General features: G+C 40.6%; 1 protein-coding gene and 1 long non-coding RNA gene across 2 annotated transcripts in view; one reads left to right on the forward strand and one right to left on the reverse strand.

Annotated features, from left to right (window-relative positions):
• The window catches only part of LOC104967720 (apoptotic protease-activating factor 1-like), a 26946-nt gene extending 24497 nt beyond the window's left edge, over nt 1–2449 (forward strand). Inside the window, exon 4 of the mRNA XM_010797237.1 lies at nt 1023–2449. Within this exon, the coding sequence (XP_010795539.1) occupies nt 1023–1169 (147 nt within the window). The 3' untranslated portion in view covers nt 1170–2449. The remainder of the gene's footprint in view (nt 1–1022) is intronic.
• Nucleotides 1–14047, reverse strand: part of LOC104967719 (uncharacterized) — a 21127-nt gene that overhangs the window by 2909 nt on the left and 4171 nt on the right. The gene's annotated exons all lie outside the window — the stretch shown is intronic.

Below are 14047 nucleotides of genomic sequence, written 5' to 3' on the forward strand. Positions count from 1 at the left end.
GGAGGATCTGATGGTTCACCGTGTCGAATGCAGCAGACAGGTCCAGAAGGATGATGACAGAGGAGAGGGAGGCTGCTTTAGCCGTGTGCAGTTCCTCAGTGACAGCAAGGCTGGTGCGGATCAAGAAGGTTGTTCTGATGGAGATAACATGAGAGTTGTTTAAAGACAGCGCGTTCAAGTGTTTTTGACAGGAACGGGAGGAGAGAGACAGGCCTGTAGTTTATAACATCAGACGGGTTGAGAGTGGGTTTCTTTAGGAGAGGGTTTACTCTTGCCTCCTTGAGACTGTTTGGAAAGTGACCAGAAGTTAGAGAAGTATTGATGTAATGGGTGAGAAACGGTAGAATATCAGGAGCGATAGTCTGAAGGAGGTTTGAGGGGATAGGGTCCAGAGGACAGGTGGTAGGACGGGCAGAGGTAATGAGGGTAAGAACCTCACTTGGAGAGAGAGGGGAAAAGGAGGTTAGTGTGTGGGTGAAAGGCGGGTCTGGTGACCCAGCGGTGAGTAAAGGTGAGTCAGAAAAAAAAGAGCGAATATCATCAACCTTAGTAGTTGAAATAGTCGCTTGACAGAAGGGATGAGGGGAAAAGGGGCTTTGGGGAGGTCCAAGAGGGTGGAGAAGATGGAAAATAGTTTTTTGGGATTGGAATAGGAAGATTGGATCTTATCTTGAAAGAAAGTGCTTTTTGCCTGAGAGATCGAAGCAGAGAATGAGGAGAAGAAAGCCTAATAGGTTAGGAGGTCGTCATGGTGTTTGGATCAAAGATTATTAAAGAGTTCTGAGAGAAATGCTGAAAACTGAGACACATTTACACATGAAGGTTACTATGAAGCTGCAGCTGGGTGCCGTTAGCTTAGCATAAATACTGGAAACAGTAACAAAATCCACCTATCAACACCTCTAAAGCTCACTAATTAACACGGTTCTTGATTATTTTTCAGTCCAAGATTGTCTGCAACTGTGAGGTCTGTTTGAAGTCCAAAGCATTTCAACCGTCTTTCTTTCTCTCTTTTTGTCCAGTGGTGGGACGTGGAGAAAGGCAAGGCTCTGCAGACCTTCTTTCCGAGGGGAACAGCGCTGAAGAGGATCCACGTCTCCTCCGACTTCTCCACCTTCGTCACCATCGACAGCATCGGCATCCTCTACATCCTTCAAAGGGTGGTGTGACACTGCTTCAATGGACCAAAAAAAGAAAGGAACATAACACTACAAACACCACATTTACCATGCCTATACACTTTCAGGGGGCTAAACTGAGGGGGCTAGAACCACACACTTCTCAGATGCTACGTTTACATTTTTCCACTGCATTTTTTCTTCGGTATTTCAATGGAGCAATACAGGTTCACATCGGCCTCTGCTAACTTGACTTTACCAATTTACAACAGCTTAGAATCAAACTGCTTCAGCGAAAATACACTGTTGGGAGTGTAGGTGCACCATGAAAGCTCAGACAGTCTTCAGATTCCTACTCTACACAAATACAGCGGGTACAAATACAAAAAAATTGAGCACAAGGAAAAGTGAATTGAAAAGCAGCATGTAGCGTTTGTGACGATCAGGTCTTTTCGAACAGATCTTTTATATCATCAATGTCTAATGATAATCAAGAGTTGAAGATACGTGATCCTTCCATCAATGTGAATAATACATGTAAATCCATAGTGCTTTAAGGCTGAACATAACTTCATGTCATTTGAGAGATTTTTATGCTTCGCTGTATGTGATCGTTATAAGCTATGTCATTAAGTTCATTTGAGTCGTTAACGCTGTGATGTTTTTGACCTTTTCACTTTACTATACACCGTTTTGGGCATTTTATCTACTTGCTTTAGTCTGAATATGAAAAGTGTAGGTACTGTTGGGTATGTGCGTTTTGTGTACATGGGTTTTGCCTTCTCAATCCACCAGCATCAATAAAACTTCCGGTGCACTTTGATAAGCATTAAACATTTATAGTTAGATAAAGTTTTAATGATCAGGCATTTTCAACTGAAGTCTGTAAGTCCATTTGTACATCAGAACTTTTTTTTACTTTTAAACTTAAATCAGAAAAATGCAGCATGTGATTTATTATTTATAATCAATTTTCACACTGATGTTAAAAGCCGCATTTTGTGCTTTATCAATTGCTGAATGTTTAGTTTTATACTGGTGATTTGTAACTCTATACCACTTTCTTCACACATCTTTATCTGCATTTTGTCCAACTACTGAGCCTTTCCTGTTGTGAGCACTTTGAAGCAGGAGTTACAATCTTAAATGAGGCTTTTACTCATGTGGCTTTGTTCAGGCAAATCAAAAATGAATCCTTACTTTGATTTGGCAATAAGGATGAGTGTGTGACAGAGGAAAGTGTCCATTGACATGCTGTAAACTATCAAACGTATTCATTTCTGTATGGATGATACAGACTGGGGGTCCAGTAGGAGTTGTAAGCATATAAAGACATGACAATTATAAAAGCCAGGATGCATTTAAAGTTTAAATATGTCTGAACATTGCTCATGTCATTTTCACGTTGTGCTCTTCCTGATTGGTGCTTTAAAGTCGGCATAAACTCAATCACTAACCTTACAGTGCTGAGGTCTCTAACTGAATGGCCAAAAAATTGATGTCTGCTCAGGATTCATTGATACTGTTGAGTGTAATGTGTTAAAGATTAAACTACACAAGCTATAATGATGAAGATTTTATGTGTATCTCTTGATTGTCTTACCTGTCAATCTCCGGGATTTTAACTGCTGATCTTGAAACTGGTGAAAAGTCATTCTTGTTGTATCTACCATACATATTCTCAACTGACATCTTCAATTACTCGCATTTAGCTCCCTAAAAATTGTATATGAATGTAAGGTTACGGTATTTATTTATGCCCTGGTTTTTGCGGAAACTGCATGAAATAAGCATAATATTGAGTTATTGTGCTATTCTGTATTTCATTCCCCACCACCAGGGGGCGTTTCTGCACAAACACTGCGTTATGAACAAAACACTACTTCCGGTTGTGTACTGATGGCGGTTTAACCAACATTTTTTGGAAGAAACGGCATGGGCTAAACATTTTCAATTCTTCTTGAACAAATACATAAGAAAAAGAAAAACGAAAACTACAGCAACAAAAATGACGAAAGCACCAATGTTAAGGACAACGGCGACTGATATTTAAAGTTTGTTTTTATGCTAATTTAGCTAACCCTTCGATCAAGTCCCGCGAGTTCACCTGTGAGCGCCCCGTCTCAGAGTTTGCATTTGTGGCCAGAAAAATGAACTATCATAAGAATAAGATGAACTATAACCCGGTGTGTTTCCTTATGTGATGGGGCTTCTGCACAGAGGAAGACCAGAACCAACACTGGGTTTAAGGTAAGACCTGTTGCTCTGTTATGTTATTTAAGTATAAAGTTAATGCTATTCTTCGGGACTTGGAGGTATCAAATAATGTAACGTTACAGTGAATGAGTTTTAAAGGACCCATGTCATGGCCATTTCCACTAATCATAATTCCATTGTTGAGGTATACTAAAATAGAAAAATACTGTGCAATTTTCCAAACTCACATTGGTTTCGCATACAGCATCTCTGTAAAGTATGTGTATTCAGCAGTATTCACTTTCTCCACTAAACGGCAGCTCCCCCCCCCCTCCCTGTGAGCCCAGTGTGCTCTGATTGGTCGGTACGAATCGCGCTGAGCTCCGTGGAGGTGCGATTTCCTTGTTTAGGATACACAGCCAAACACAGCCAAACTCAACCTGAACACACACAAAGTCACAGCCGAAGTAAAAACAATAAGTGTGGCTTATTGTTTTTACTTCGGCTGTGACTTTGTGTGTGTTCAGGTTGAGTTTGGCTGTGTTTGGCTGTGTATCCTAAACAAGGAAATCGCACCTCCANACACACACACACACACACACACAGCAACACAAGCACACACAACACACCACCACAAAACACCACCACCACACACACACACAACAGTTAGTTTGAAACCGTTATGTTACAATTAAGTATGATACAAGGGAGAAGAAGACTATTTTCTACTGCAATTACCTTTAGTATCCAACTTCCGAATACTACCACAGCCTACAAAAACAAGATTCAAATCACAAACCTCACATACACACAAAACCACTGCGTGGATGATAGACAATAGAAACTTGTAAACAATGAGTAAACAACCGCGACGGATTTTCGTCGTCGACGTTTGTCGGATGTGAGGGGAAGTACGACAAAAACGGAGCCTCTCAACCCATCCTACTTTCGAAGCTAAGAGATTAAGAGACAGTACTGTACATCGTAAGCTACAGAGGTAACCTCTTCCGAAGGAGAGACGACAAGTCCTTTGACAGGTTTTCACGATTAAGTTCCGCAGAATGCACAGTGACTCAACACATATGCATCCTTGCAAGGTCAACTACATGTTCTATCTCCAACAAGACCAATAACATTTTTGGATGCAAAGTCCGTGGGTACTTTCGTAGGAAAACAAAAAAATCGTTCGTTAATTCCCAAGAAATCGGAACTAAACCAAAGAAATCTTCTGTCAAGTCCGCTCATACTAGAGACAATACAATTATAGCGTACTAGGTACAGTACGAAGATTATTACTTTGTAACATAAACCAAACAAAGTGGACTTGCGGTTACATTGTACACCCAGACCTTTGTTTGACCAAAACAAGAGAAACAAATGCTAATTTGTAAAAAAACTTCCACAACCATCCACATAAAAACCGGAAGTCCCTCACGCCCCTGGGAAACAAAGGACGAAAGGGCAGAAATTCGATTTCGATCGATTCGAGTATGGTATGCTGAGTTGAGGAAGAAGCGGTACGACATACTAAGAAGAAAGGAAAAGCACCTGCGGCTCCAGGTTGAGGCGCGACACACCATCGGGACGGGCTAAGACGCAGGATCAGCTTCCCGACGCAAGGCTCCCACCAGATATATTTCCCGTCTCACCAATATATATACAATAGATGAGGGAACATTCTGTCGTGGTAAAGGGATTTGAATTTTGCTAAAGGGAATTCCTGTAATCAATACATACGTTCACAACACACTCATTGTAACGATCACCCCTTACAAACTGTACAATAAGGATTTGTCACCTGTCGATCCTATTGTAACTATCAATAAAGCCTTATACATTTGTAAAACAAAACCTAAAATTTTGGTAAAGTACCAAAACTACCGGCAATACACGACGAAATGGTTGGACCTACCATTGGTACTGGTGAATTTAATACGAAAAAATCTCCTCGTTACACACACACACACACACACACACACACACACACACACACACACACACACACACACACACACACGTTTCCTGAGGCTGAATAGACTACAGCTCATCACTGTCTGTCTGCCTTCATGTCAGCACTAATTGTTGAAGACAACCCATGTTTAAAGCTAAATGATGCGAGAGAGCTGGCACAAGTAAACACAATAATGGCTTCCTAACAAACACATAATGATACAGCGATCTGTTTGTAGCTGGGTCAAACTGAGACAACTACAAAGGTTTATAAAGGTTATCTTGGGACTATGAGCATTCCGATGGTTATCACTCCCTGCGAGTCTAATCATGTTCTGATTGACGGTTTTTCTTTCCTTTATTTTGTTTTGAATGTTGGATATCCTATCTGATGTGAGTACAGTAGGGCTGTGCATCATCAGAGACAATACTTGTATTGGTACCAGGTCTTGTGTCTAATACTGAGATGTTTGATGATATCCATAATCTTGTTGATGACATATTCTTTGGTCAAGCTGTTCCTGATTGAATTAAAATGTTGGCTATTTTGTTAAGGTAAACATTTCTTGGTTGTGGTTAGACATAAGGCTTAAAAAAATGAAAGATAATGAATTGATTATCCAAATCATAAAATAAAACACTCCAATTTATTTTCTAATTGTTGCAGCTCTTTTTTTAGACAAGAATACCCAATTTAATATCTTCTCCTCTGGTTGAATTAAATAAATACTAGTAAAATCTATTATTGCTTGCTATTGATCCTCATGCCCACCATATTAGGGATTTAGTCATATCATTCGATAAGAATATTTGTATCTAAAGGGCATTACAAAATAATTGATATATTTTTGGGTGGTGTAGTACAGTCACTAGTATGAGCCTTTGATGAGTAATTATACCCAATAGCTTTATTCCAAAGTAACAATCCCTCACTGATGTAAACTCCTATGTAACACAATAGACCATTCAAAAGGTCACTTAATAAATATAGCCGACACAGCAGATTAAAGCAGCGTCGACACCCGATACCATGAAAACAAGACGGTGTGCAGAGACTCTTGAGGTTCACAATACTTGGTAATAATTAAAGACACAAGTACAAATCTGCCCCACAACAAAACAGCATCAACAGCTGCTCCCCCAAAGCTGTAGATCAAATAAGCCCACCACCAAGACTCAAAACAAGCTCCATTGAAAATGTAGAAGACACAAACAGAAGCTTGGCTACATTGATTCAAGCTTTCTAAATACCTAAATGTCCCATGACAATAAGCGCACCATGAGGTTCATCAGTTTTACAGGCCAACTATATGTAATCATGAGATATTTAACAAAAATAAAATCATTTTAAGCACAAAACACAGGTTTAGACATATAACTGTATAACACACTGTCGTATTTGTATATTTTATAAGGCTGAATCTACAATCCCTGTGTGGTCCGTTAACTATTGTTTTACAAATTCTCCGTTGTCAATTGTTTTGAAAATCAGTGGTATTCAAATAGTTTTCCTCCACAACATTTAGGGTTTACTTTGTTTCATAAAAAGGGGGGAGCATTATATAATACGATGTTCTGAAAGGATTATGCTTTTAATAAGAAGCTCAAACTGTGTTATACAAGTAATAGTTCTTAAAAGATCTGAAGAAGGAATATTTGGTTTAATATGCACCGAGGGGTCATGTGCATTTTTTAGGTTTACTGTATATGATGATGTGATTTTCTTTTTGAAATGCATGATAAAGATTTTGGAATAACACATTTTTTCTGATTGTATTTGACTAATCTTTTGATATGTTATGATAATAACTAACAGCGGCCTGTAGAGACTTGAAGATCATCTGCTTTTAGATTTACAGTGTTTTGATCCACCCCACGAAAGCTTTTTATATAACAACTATGATGGAGAAGTTAAAGAGCTCACATTTGATATTAAAGGCTCTTCAGCTCTTCCTAACAAGAGACATGCCTTATAGTTGCATCTTGGGACTTTTTAATCTGATAAGTACAGTATGCATGTACTAGCCATAATACTGTTAAAATATAACTCGCTCCACTCAGCCTTAAGAGGCTTTCAAACTGCAGCTGAACTTTAGGTGGTCTACACTTCTTCCCCTGTCAATAATCTTGTTCACGGATGGAAAACAAGATTAAAGCAGTAGTGTGTGTGTGTGTGTGTGTGTGTGTGTGTGTGTGTGTGTGTGTGTGTGTGTGTGTGTGTGTGTGTGTGTGTGTGTGTGTGTGTGTGTGTGTGTGTGTGTGTGTGTGTTCCTGCCTGCTGTGTGTGTGTGTGTGTGTGTGTGTGTGTGTGTGTGTGTGTGTGTGTGTGTGTGTGTGTGTGTGTGTGTTGTGTGTGTGTGTGTGTGTGCGCCTTACTCCATCCTAAAAACTGCTGCTGTGAAGATTTGGATGACTCCAGCCTCATTACTCTTGATCATTTCTGAGCTGTGGTACTGAGTGACAGACCCTGTGTGATTGAAGAGGCAGCAGCTAAACAATGGAGACAAATTGGTTGTCAAGCAAGACAGTTTGATTGTCCTTCCAAAGGGTATTGTATAATGTGAGATTGTAGGCTTAAGTAGGAGTGTTAGTTAGTGTCACTATTAGGCTTTTTGTGTTTTCCCCTTTCCTGCAGTGTGTTATAGGTTTTAGTGCATGTTAATGATCTGCAAAGGCTAACATCCCAAAGTTCTCCCCAGAGGGAGTTCGTCTCTCAAAAAAGACCCCTCTAATATTGGGAATGATATCGCAATTAGAGTATCAGTCAAAATAATCGCAATAATAGTTAGTTATTTTTCCCAATAAAAAAGACCCCTTTATTACACATTTGACTTTCATTCCTGTAGCCTCTTTTTTTCATTCATTCATGCCTTCCAGCTGGACAGATGAAGGAGAAGTAAGCCATCTCCTCCCCCTCTCCCCTCCTGTGGTGTGTCAGTGGTCGAAGTGAGACACAGGTGACCACAGCATCTGCTCTTCCTGGACCCTGTTCCACTCCAATCCCAATCCTCTATCTGGCATCCTGACCGGTTTACATTGCAATAACTACAATCTACATTTTTGACATTCCTCCATGCCTCCTGCCTGTGTGATGTAGCCATGGCTGTGTTCCCTACATCAGCCCAAACCATCTGTGCAGATGGGTGAGGGAAGGTGAAGCAGCTCAGGAAAAGTGGGATGCTGCCCAACGTGGAACAACTTTTGGCTCTCAGCCCTCTGGCTCCACAAGGGGAAGCAATAAAGGTGGAGCCCAGCCGAGCAACAGCTGACAGGAAAAAGACCCGATGTTTGGCCAAGGTCAGTAGAAAACACACACCCGTACACTACACACACACACACACATCCACGTGGGGGGAGGATGTAACAGCATAACAGGGTCAAAAGACACAGGGGAATGATAGTGTGGTGACCCAATACTCGAGGGATGTCAGAGAGCAGACGGACAACACTGAGCAGTGTAATAAGGCAGCAGCGGGCTGTTACCAGGTGGAGATCACACTCACACATAAACACACACATGTTCAAACACACACACACATATACCCACGCACACACGCGCGCACACACACACACGATAATGTATTTTTCACTGTGCCTGCTTCATTCAGTTTTCTCTCTTGCTAAACGTTGCAAAACCTCTAGTGTCAGCCTATATTAGCTTATTGCAGATATAGTATCTACATTGGGCAACACGTACAAAGAAATGCAAATGCCAAAGATATGTATGCAGTATTTTTTAGTTTTGTTTAGTTTTACTTAGAGTATTTCCCTTAAAGCATTTTCAAAGGGCTGTTTCCTTGAGCTGTTTTATAAATGTATAATTATTTATAATATTATTTTGTTGCTATTTTGGACTTTTCACAGACAAAACCATTCATCAATTTATTGGGATGGGATATTTAAACAGTGATACAAAATCAATGTAAAAACAGCCTAATCATTTATAACCTTTCATTGCATTTCTTAAAAAACATCGACCTTGTTGATACCACAAACAGTCACACAATACTTCCATCGAGCACAAACTAACAACTCACACCTCTCTCTCCTGAAGACATACATGTGCGATTGTATTAAGCTCACCTTATCTAACTTTAAAGGAAAATGTGCATGTGTGTGTTGGCGTTTTTGGCTGGCTACCTGAAAATCTGCAAGCAAGATTTGCTTCGCAGAGCTGCCTGCAAGCTTGAGAAATAGTGACTTTTGAAAGATTAATGAGAGGAAGAGAAAAACAAAAACAAAATGAAAGTCTTAGATGGCAGACGGAGAGCCGGAGGGGAGTTTAGTTCTTTTGAAACACAGAAACCTTTTAAAATCTCCTGGGAGTCCACGTGAAGTGCAGACCTCTCACTGGGAAACTAGAAAGGTTTAAATATCAGCCTCCCATTAGCCTACCGATAAATCAGGCTAATTAGCCTATTAGGCCTCTGAACTTTACATTCTAAATTACTTTTCTAAGCACATGCTGTTATCCAATCTGCAATCTGAATGTCCAAAGCAATCTCCTGATGGTATCTTTCTCCATGACTTTATTTTCAGTTTTTGCTTTAATCACCAACACAATTACATATTATTGAATCCACCAGGGCTTACCGTCCTTCCTCTGCCATCACTCATACAGGACAAAAGTCATTAAAATCCTCATTAATCTGAAACCAAAGAGCACAGTGTAACCCTCTTGAGGGATTGAAAACATGTAGCTGGCACTCAGCAGTGCAGCAGGATAATGTTTCTTTAATAACGCAGACAATATTCAGGAGTTCAAAGGACAAAGCTTCCACTCACTTTTACTCCTGGTCGTGCCAGTGTGAATTAGTGCTTCCAGTGTTACAGACCTCAGAGACTGCAGGAGGGAGGTCCCGGCCGCGCTGCAGCAGAGCGGGGAAGCTGGAGTCAGGAGTGTGTAGACACATAGACAGCCAGATAGCTGTAATTACTTCAGCAGCAGACAAAGATTAATTAAACAGGAGAGTGCAGAATTAATGAGGTTAGCGTGCACCTCAACCACATTTAAAAAAGTTCACACCATTCCCGTGGAGACTGCAGGCTGTGTGGAGATGCACACAAAGAAGACGAAACAACTCGTGGAATTCAATATTTCCCCATTTTCCATTTTGAAAAAGCCACAAGGGACAGAGATGTTTTTATACAAACATGCAGTCTGGGGAGTAAGGTGTTTCTGAAGCATACAAATCCAGGTGAATTTGCTGTTTAGAACCAGATGCTTTAAACTAATCCTCCTCTTAAAGCTAAGTTAATTACGCATGAAAGCAAAGGGATCATAGCTGATTATCTGAAATAGGCAAAGAAGTGTACACGGGTGTAATTGCAAAAAAGACGAGATCAGCAAAAGCTCATTCTATCCTCACTAAGGCCCATGGTTAACTGCATGCTAAAATCAGACAGCTAAGCTTTCTTACCTCTTATGCAAATGTGAGTAATCATAGCTGAAAATGACTAAAACTTCCACTAAATAAAACACGTTTCATGCATTATCCATTCCACCACATACGAAAGACATCACTCAAATGTGAAATAATGTTTTCATTAATCTTTTAAACACACTTTACAATCATGGAAACATCAAGGTGTCCCTGAGAATACATAGGATTGAGCAGCAGAAATACTGGTTGCCTTTTACATCACCCAAAAACGTACAGTATAGAAATAGAAATCTCTGAAGTCTAACTGACAGCTGGCCAACATTGCATTAACATGTCATATGCTTGCTCCAAGTCCTGCACCACAATTGGACTACTTCCCAAATCTGATTGGCAGCCATGATGCTCTGCAGCGCCCAGAATGTCTTTAGACCCCGAGACAAATGGTTTCAAGTTTTCTGTCAGAGGATAAGGAGGTGACGTTGTCCTGTTTTGGCCAGATAAAAAGGCCTCCCTTTGTGTGGAAGGACTGTCGTTATTCTAAATCTATATAAAGGACAGATTTACCACAAGTATTCAGAGCTGGTCCTTAACGAAAAAACAGCGGGTGAGATCTTGACAGCCATAGTTTATTTTACCAAGGGAAAGGGATTGGTACAATGTGGGTTCATTGTATTTCTGTGGCTTGTTTTTCAAATGTTTCCCGACAGTGTTTCATGTCCTACTCCTAGGTTTACAATTACCCAATGTGTCAGTATTTATTTTACAGATCTATAATTTCCCATGGGTTGAGTTCACAGAAACATTTTAGCTGCATTAGTTATAGTTCAAAAAATGTTAATCCAAGTCCACGGTAATTTGTTTAAATGTGTTGTTTTGTATAACAAAAATATAAGATATTGAGTTTAATATGGTATCAAAACGAGGGACGCAGGAAACCTCCATATTAGTAATAAACTCTTGCTGATACTATACTTAATGAGGTAACTTCGACGCTCACCTTCCACGGTAACCCTCTAAACACATCTGTCATCACAAATAAATCTAATTTATGAGGCACTGCACTGATGGGTCACACTGGAGCTTTATCGATCACTCCTGTAACACACCACTCAGCTGAGAATTGGATCACAACCTTCACGCAGCGATAGGAGTTTACACAAAGTCAACTGATGGATGAGGTGACAGCGAGGTGTTGAAAACATACATCGGCTAAATTGCCTCAGAAAATGTGAACAACTCATGTCGTCATGGAGCCCGTGTGTAAATCAGTAGAGTGATGTCAGTATGTTGAAGAAAAACTGCACCTGTTGTGTCTAATTTTCTCAAAGGGGAAGTTATATATTCAGCCACCATTTAGATGTCATCACCAGAGGCAGCTCAAGGATATTTAGTCTACTGTGGTTAGTTATTTGGAGAAGGCAAAATGTGTACTGCAATAACATCTATTCATTAAGTTGCTTGGAGATCAGGTTAAACATATATATGTTATTTTGGAAATTGCATGTTTCCCACCTAAGAAGCAATATTTCAAATGATAATTTAAGCTTGATAAAGAGGCGACTTGTCTGCAGCAACTCCCTAAATCAAGCCTGTTTTAATTTATAATTAAGGTAATGTTAACCTTTCAATGTTTCAGAAAACACACCAGTGGTCACAGCTCCTCTGGATTAATAACACTAATTCATATATTGAGAGGAAGACCTACTTGACCTGTTAGCACAAGTTCTGTAACTACAGATTTGCAAAGAAAACAGGTCCACCCAACAATACAATCCACTTCACTTCTGCAATATCTCCGGCTGAGGACATAACGTCTTCAACAACCACAGATTAACACAAAGGAGACCTAACCATCAATAGAGAAATTGAGCTGTGGTGTGAGGAGAGCCAGTGGAGAACTGGGCAGCTATCTTGGTGAGTGACCGGCGTTAGCTACAGAATGTTAGCTAACGTCACATCACAACATTGTGAAGTTAGCTATCATATATCAGGCTATAACTGAAGTAGCATTGATAATATAGTAACGTTACTGGCAGGACTGTTGATACTGATCCATAACAGAAACTAATGCGCAAGTATCAGCCGTATCTCGCGTTACCTAATGCAACTCCACACTACGGTGCTGTGTACCGGAGGGAGACGCGAGATACGGCTGATACTTGACGATCTGGCGGAGAAAGGTTGTGGAGCCTCCGTTGATATGCCGTTGTAAATGGCTTGATGGAAAGCAGGTGTGTAGTCGGGGAGGGTGCACAGCTGATTGCAGCAGGTGAGTGTAGGTTGAGCCGGGAGCCAGGAGTGACAGCCACCACGCCCACACAAACAACACAGACAGGGGGAAACAAACAAACACAAAGGAGACGGCTGGAGCAGTACAGCCACCACAGCGTTACCTAATGCAACTCCACACTACGTCTTACGGTGCCGTGTACCGGAGGGGAGAGAGAGAGAGCAGCGAAGAGGGGGAGAGAAGTAATACGGTTTCCTGATAAAGCTCTGGAGAGTATGTGCTGCAGGGAGGTGGATGCACAACGCACCCAGGAACGAACGCTAGCTCCGGTCCTTTTCCCGTGAGGGAAACTGTGGACTCGATGTCCTGACAGGCTGGTATTTGTGCAACCTGCACAAACACAATACTGCGCCATGATTACAAATGGTGAAATACAATGTAAAACTACCGAAAAATACCAGCTCACTAAAACATAACCGCTCAACTCAACGCAACTACTAACTATACTCGCGGTCAGAGAGCGGAAATGTTTACCCTTTGTGATGTAATATGACGCGTTTGACGTATGACCTTTAAAAAAAGCCGTTTTTAAGAACAGAGCTCAAAATTGCTCCTTTCCCTCTGAATTCCTGCCCTTATGTCTCGTAAAACATATCAAATCCTACATTCACTTTTTTAATTGTAATTTTCAAGCAAGTTTAAGCATAAATGTAGAAGGAAAAAAAACCCTGCAAGATGCTCTTTAAATACACACATGGCCAATCAAGACACAGCTGGGGAGGGGAGGGAAAACACAAAGACACAGGTGAACAGAATCAGGTTATCACACAGGAGGGAAAACACAGACAGGAAACAAATACACACATGACAGACAGGGGGTGAACCTCCTTGAATGAAAAACAGGTCTACAGTCCTAGGCAATTTCAAAATAAAACATAAAATAAACAGATCCTAACATTATCAGCACTGGAGTTCGGTATCGGAGACGGCCTAGGTATTAACAATTTTGTTGTATCGAAGTTAGATTCCTTTTCAATACCAAAGTTCTCTTACTTTTGCTTTACATCAGGGGTGCCCACACTTTTTCAGCTTGGGAGCTACTTTTAAAATGACCAAGCCCAAAAGATCTACCTACAGGGCCGCCCCTGCCCGATCTGTGTGGCGAGCGC

This window comes from Notothenia coriiceps, unplaced genomic scaffold (assembly GCF_000735185.1).
Source record: "Notothenia coriiceps isolate Sejong01 unplaced genomic scaffold, NC01 NC01_scaffold00037594, whole genome shotgun sequence".
NCBI classification, from domain to species: Eukaryota; Metazoa; Chordata; class Actinopteri; order Perciformes; family Nototheniidae; genus Notothenia; species Notothenia coriiceps.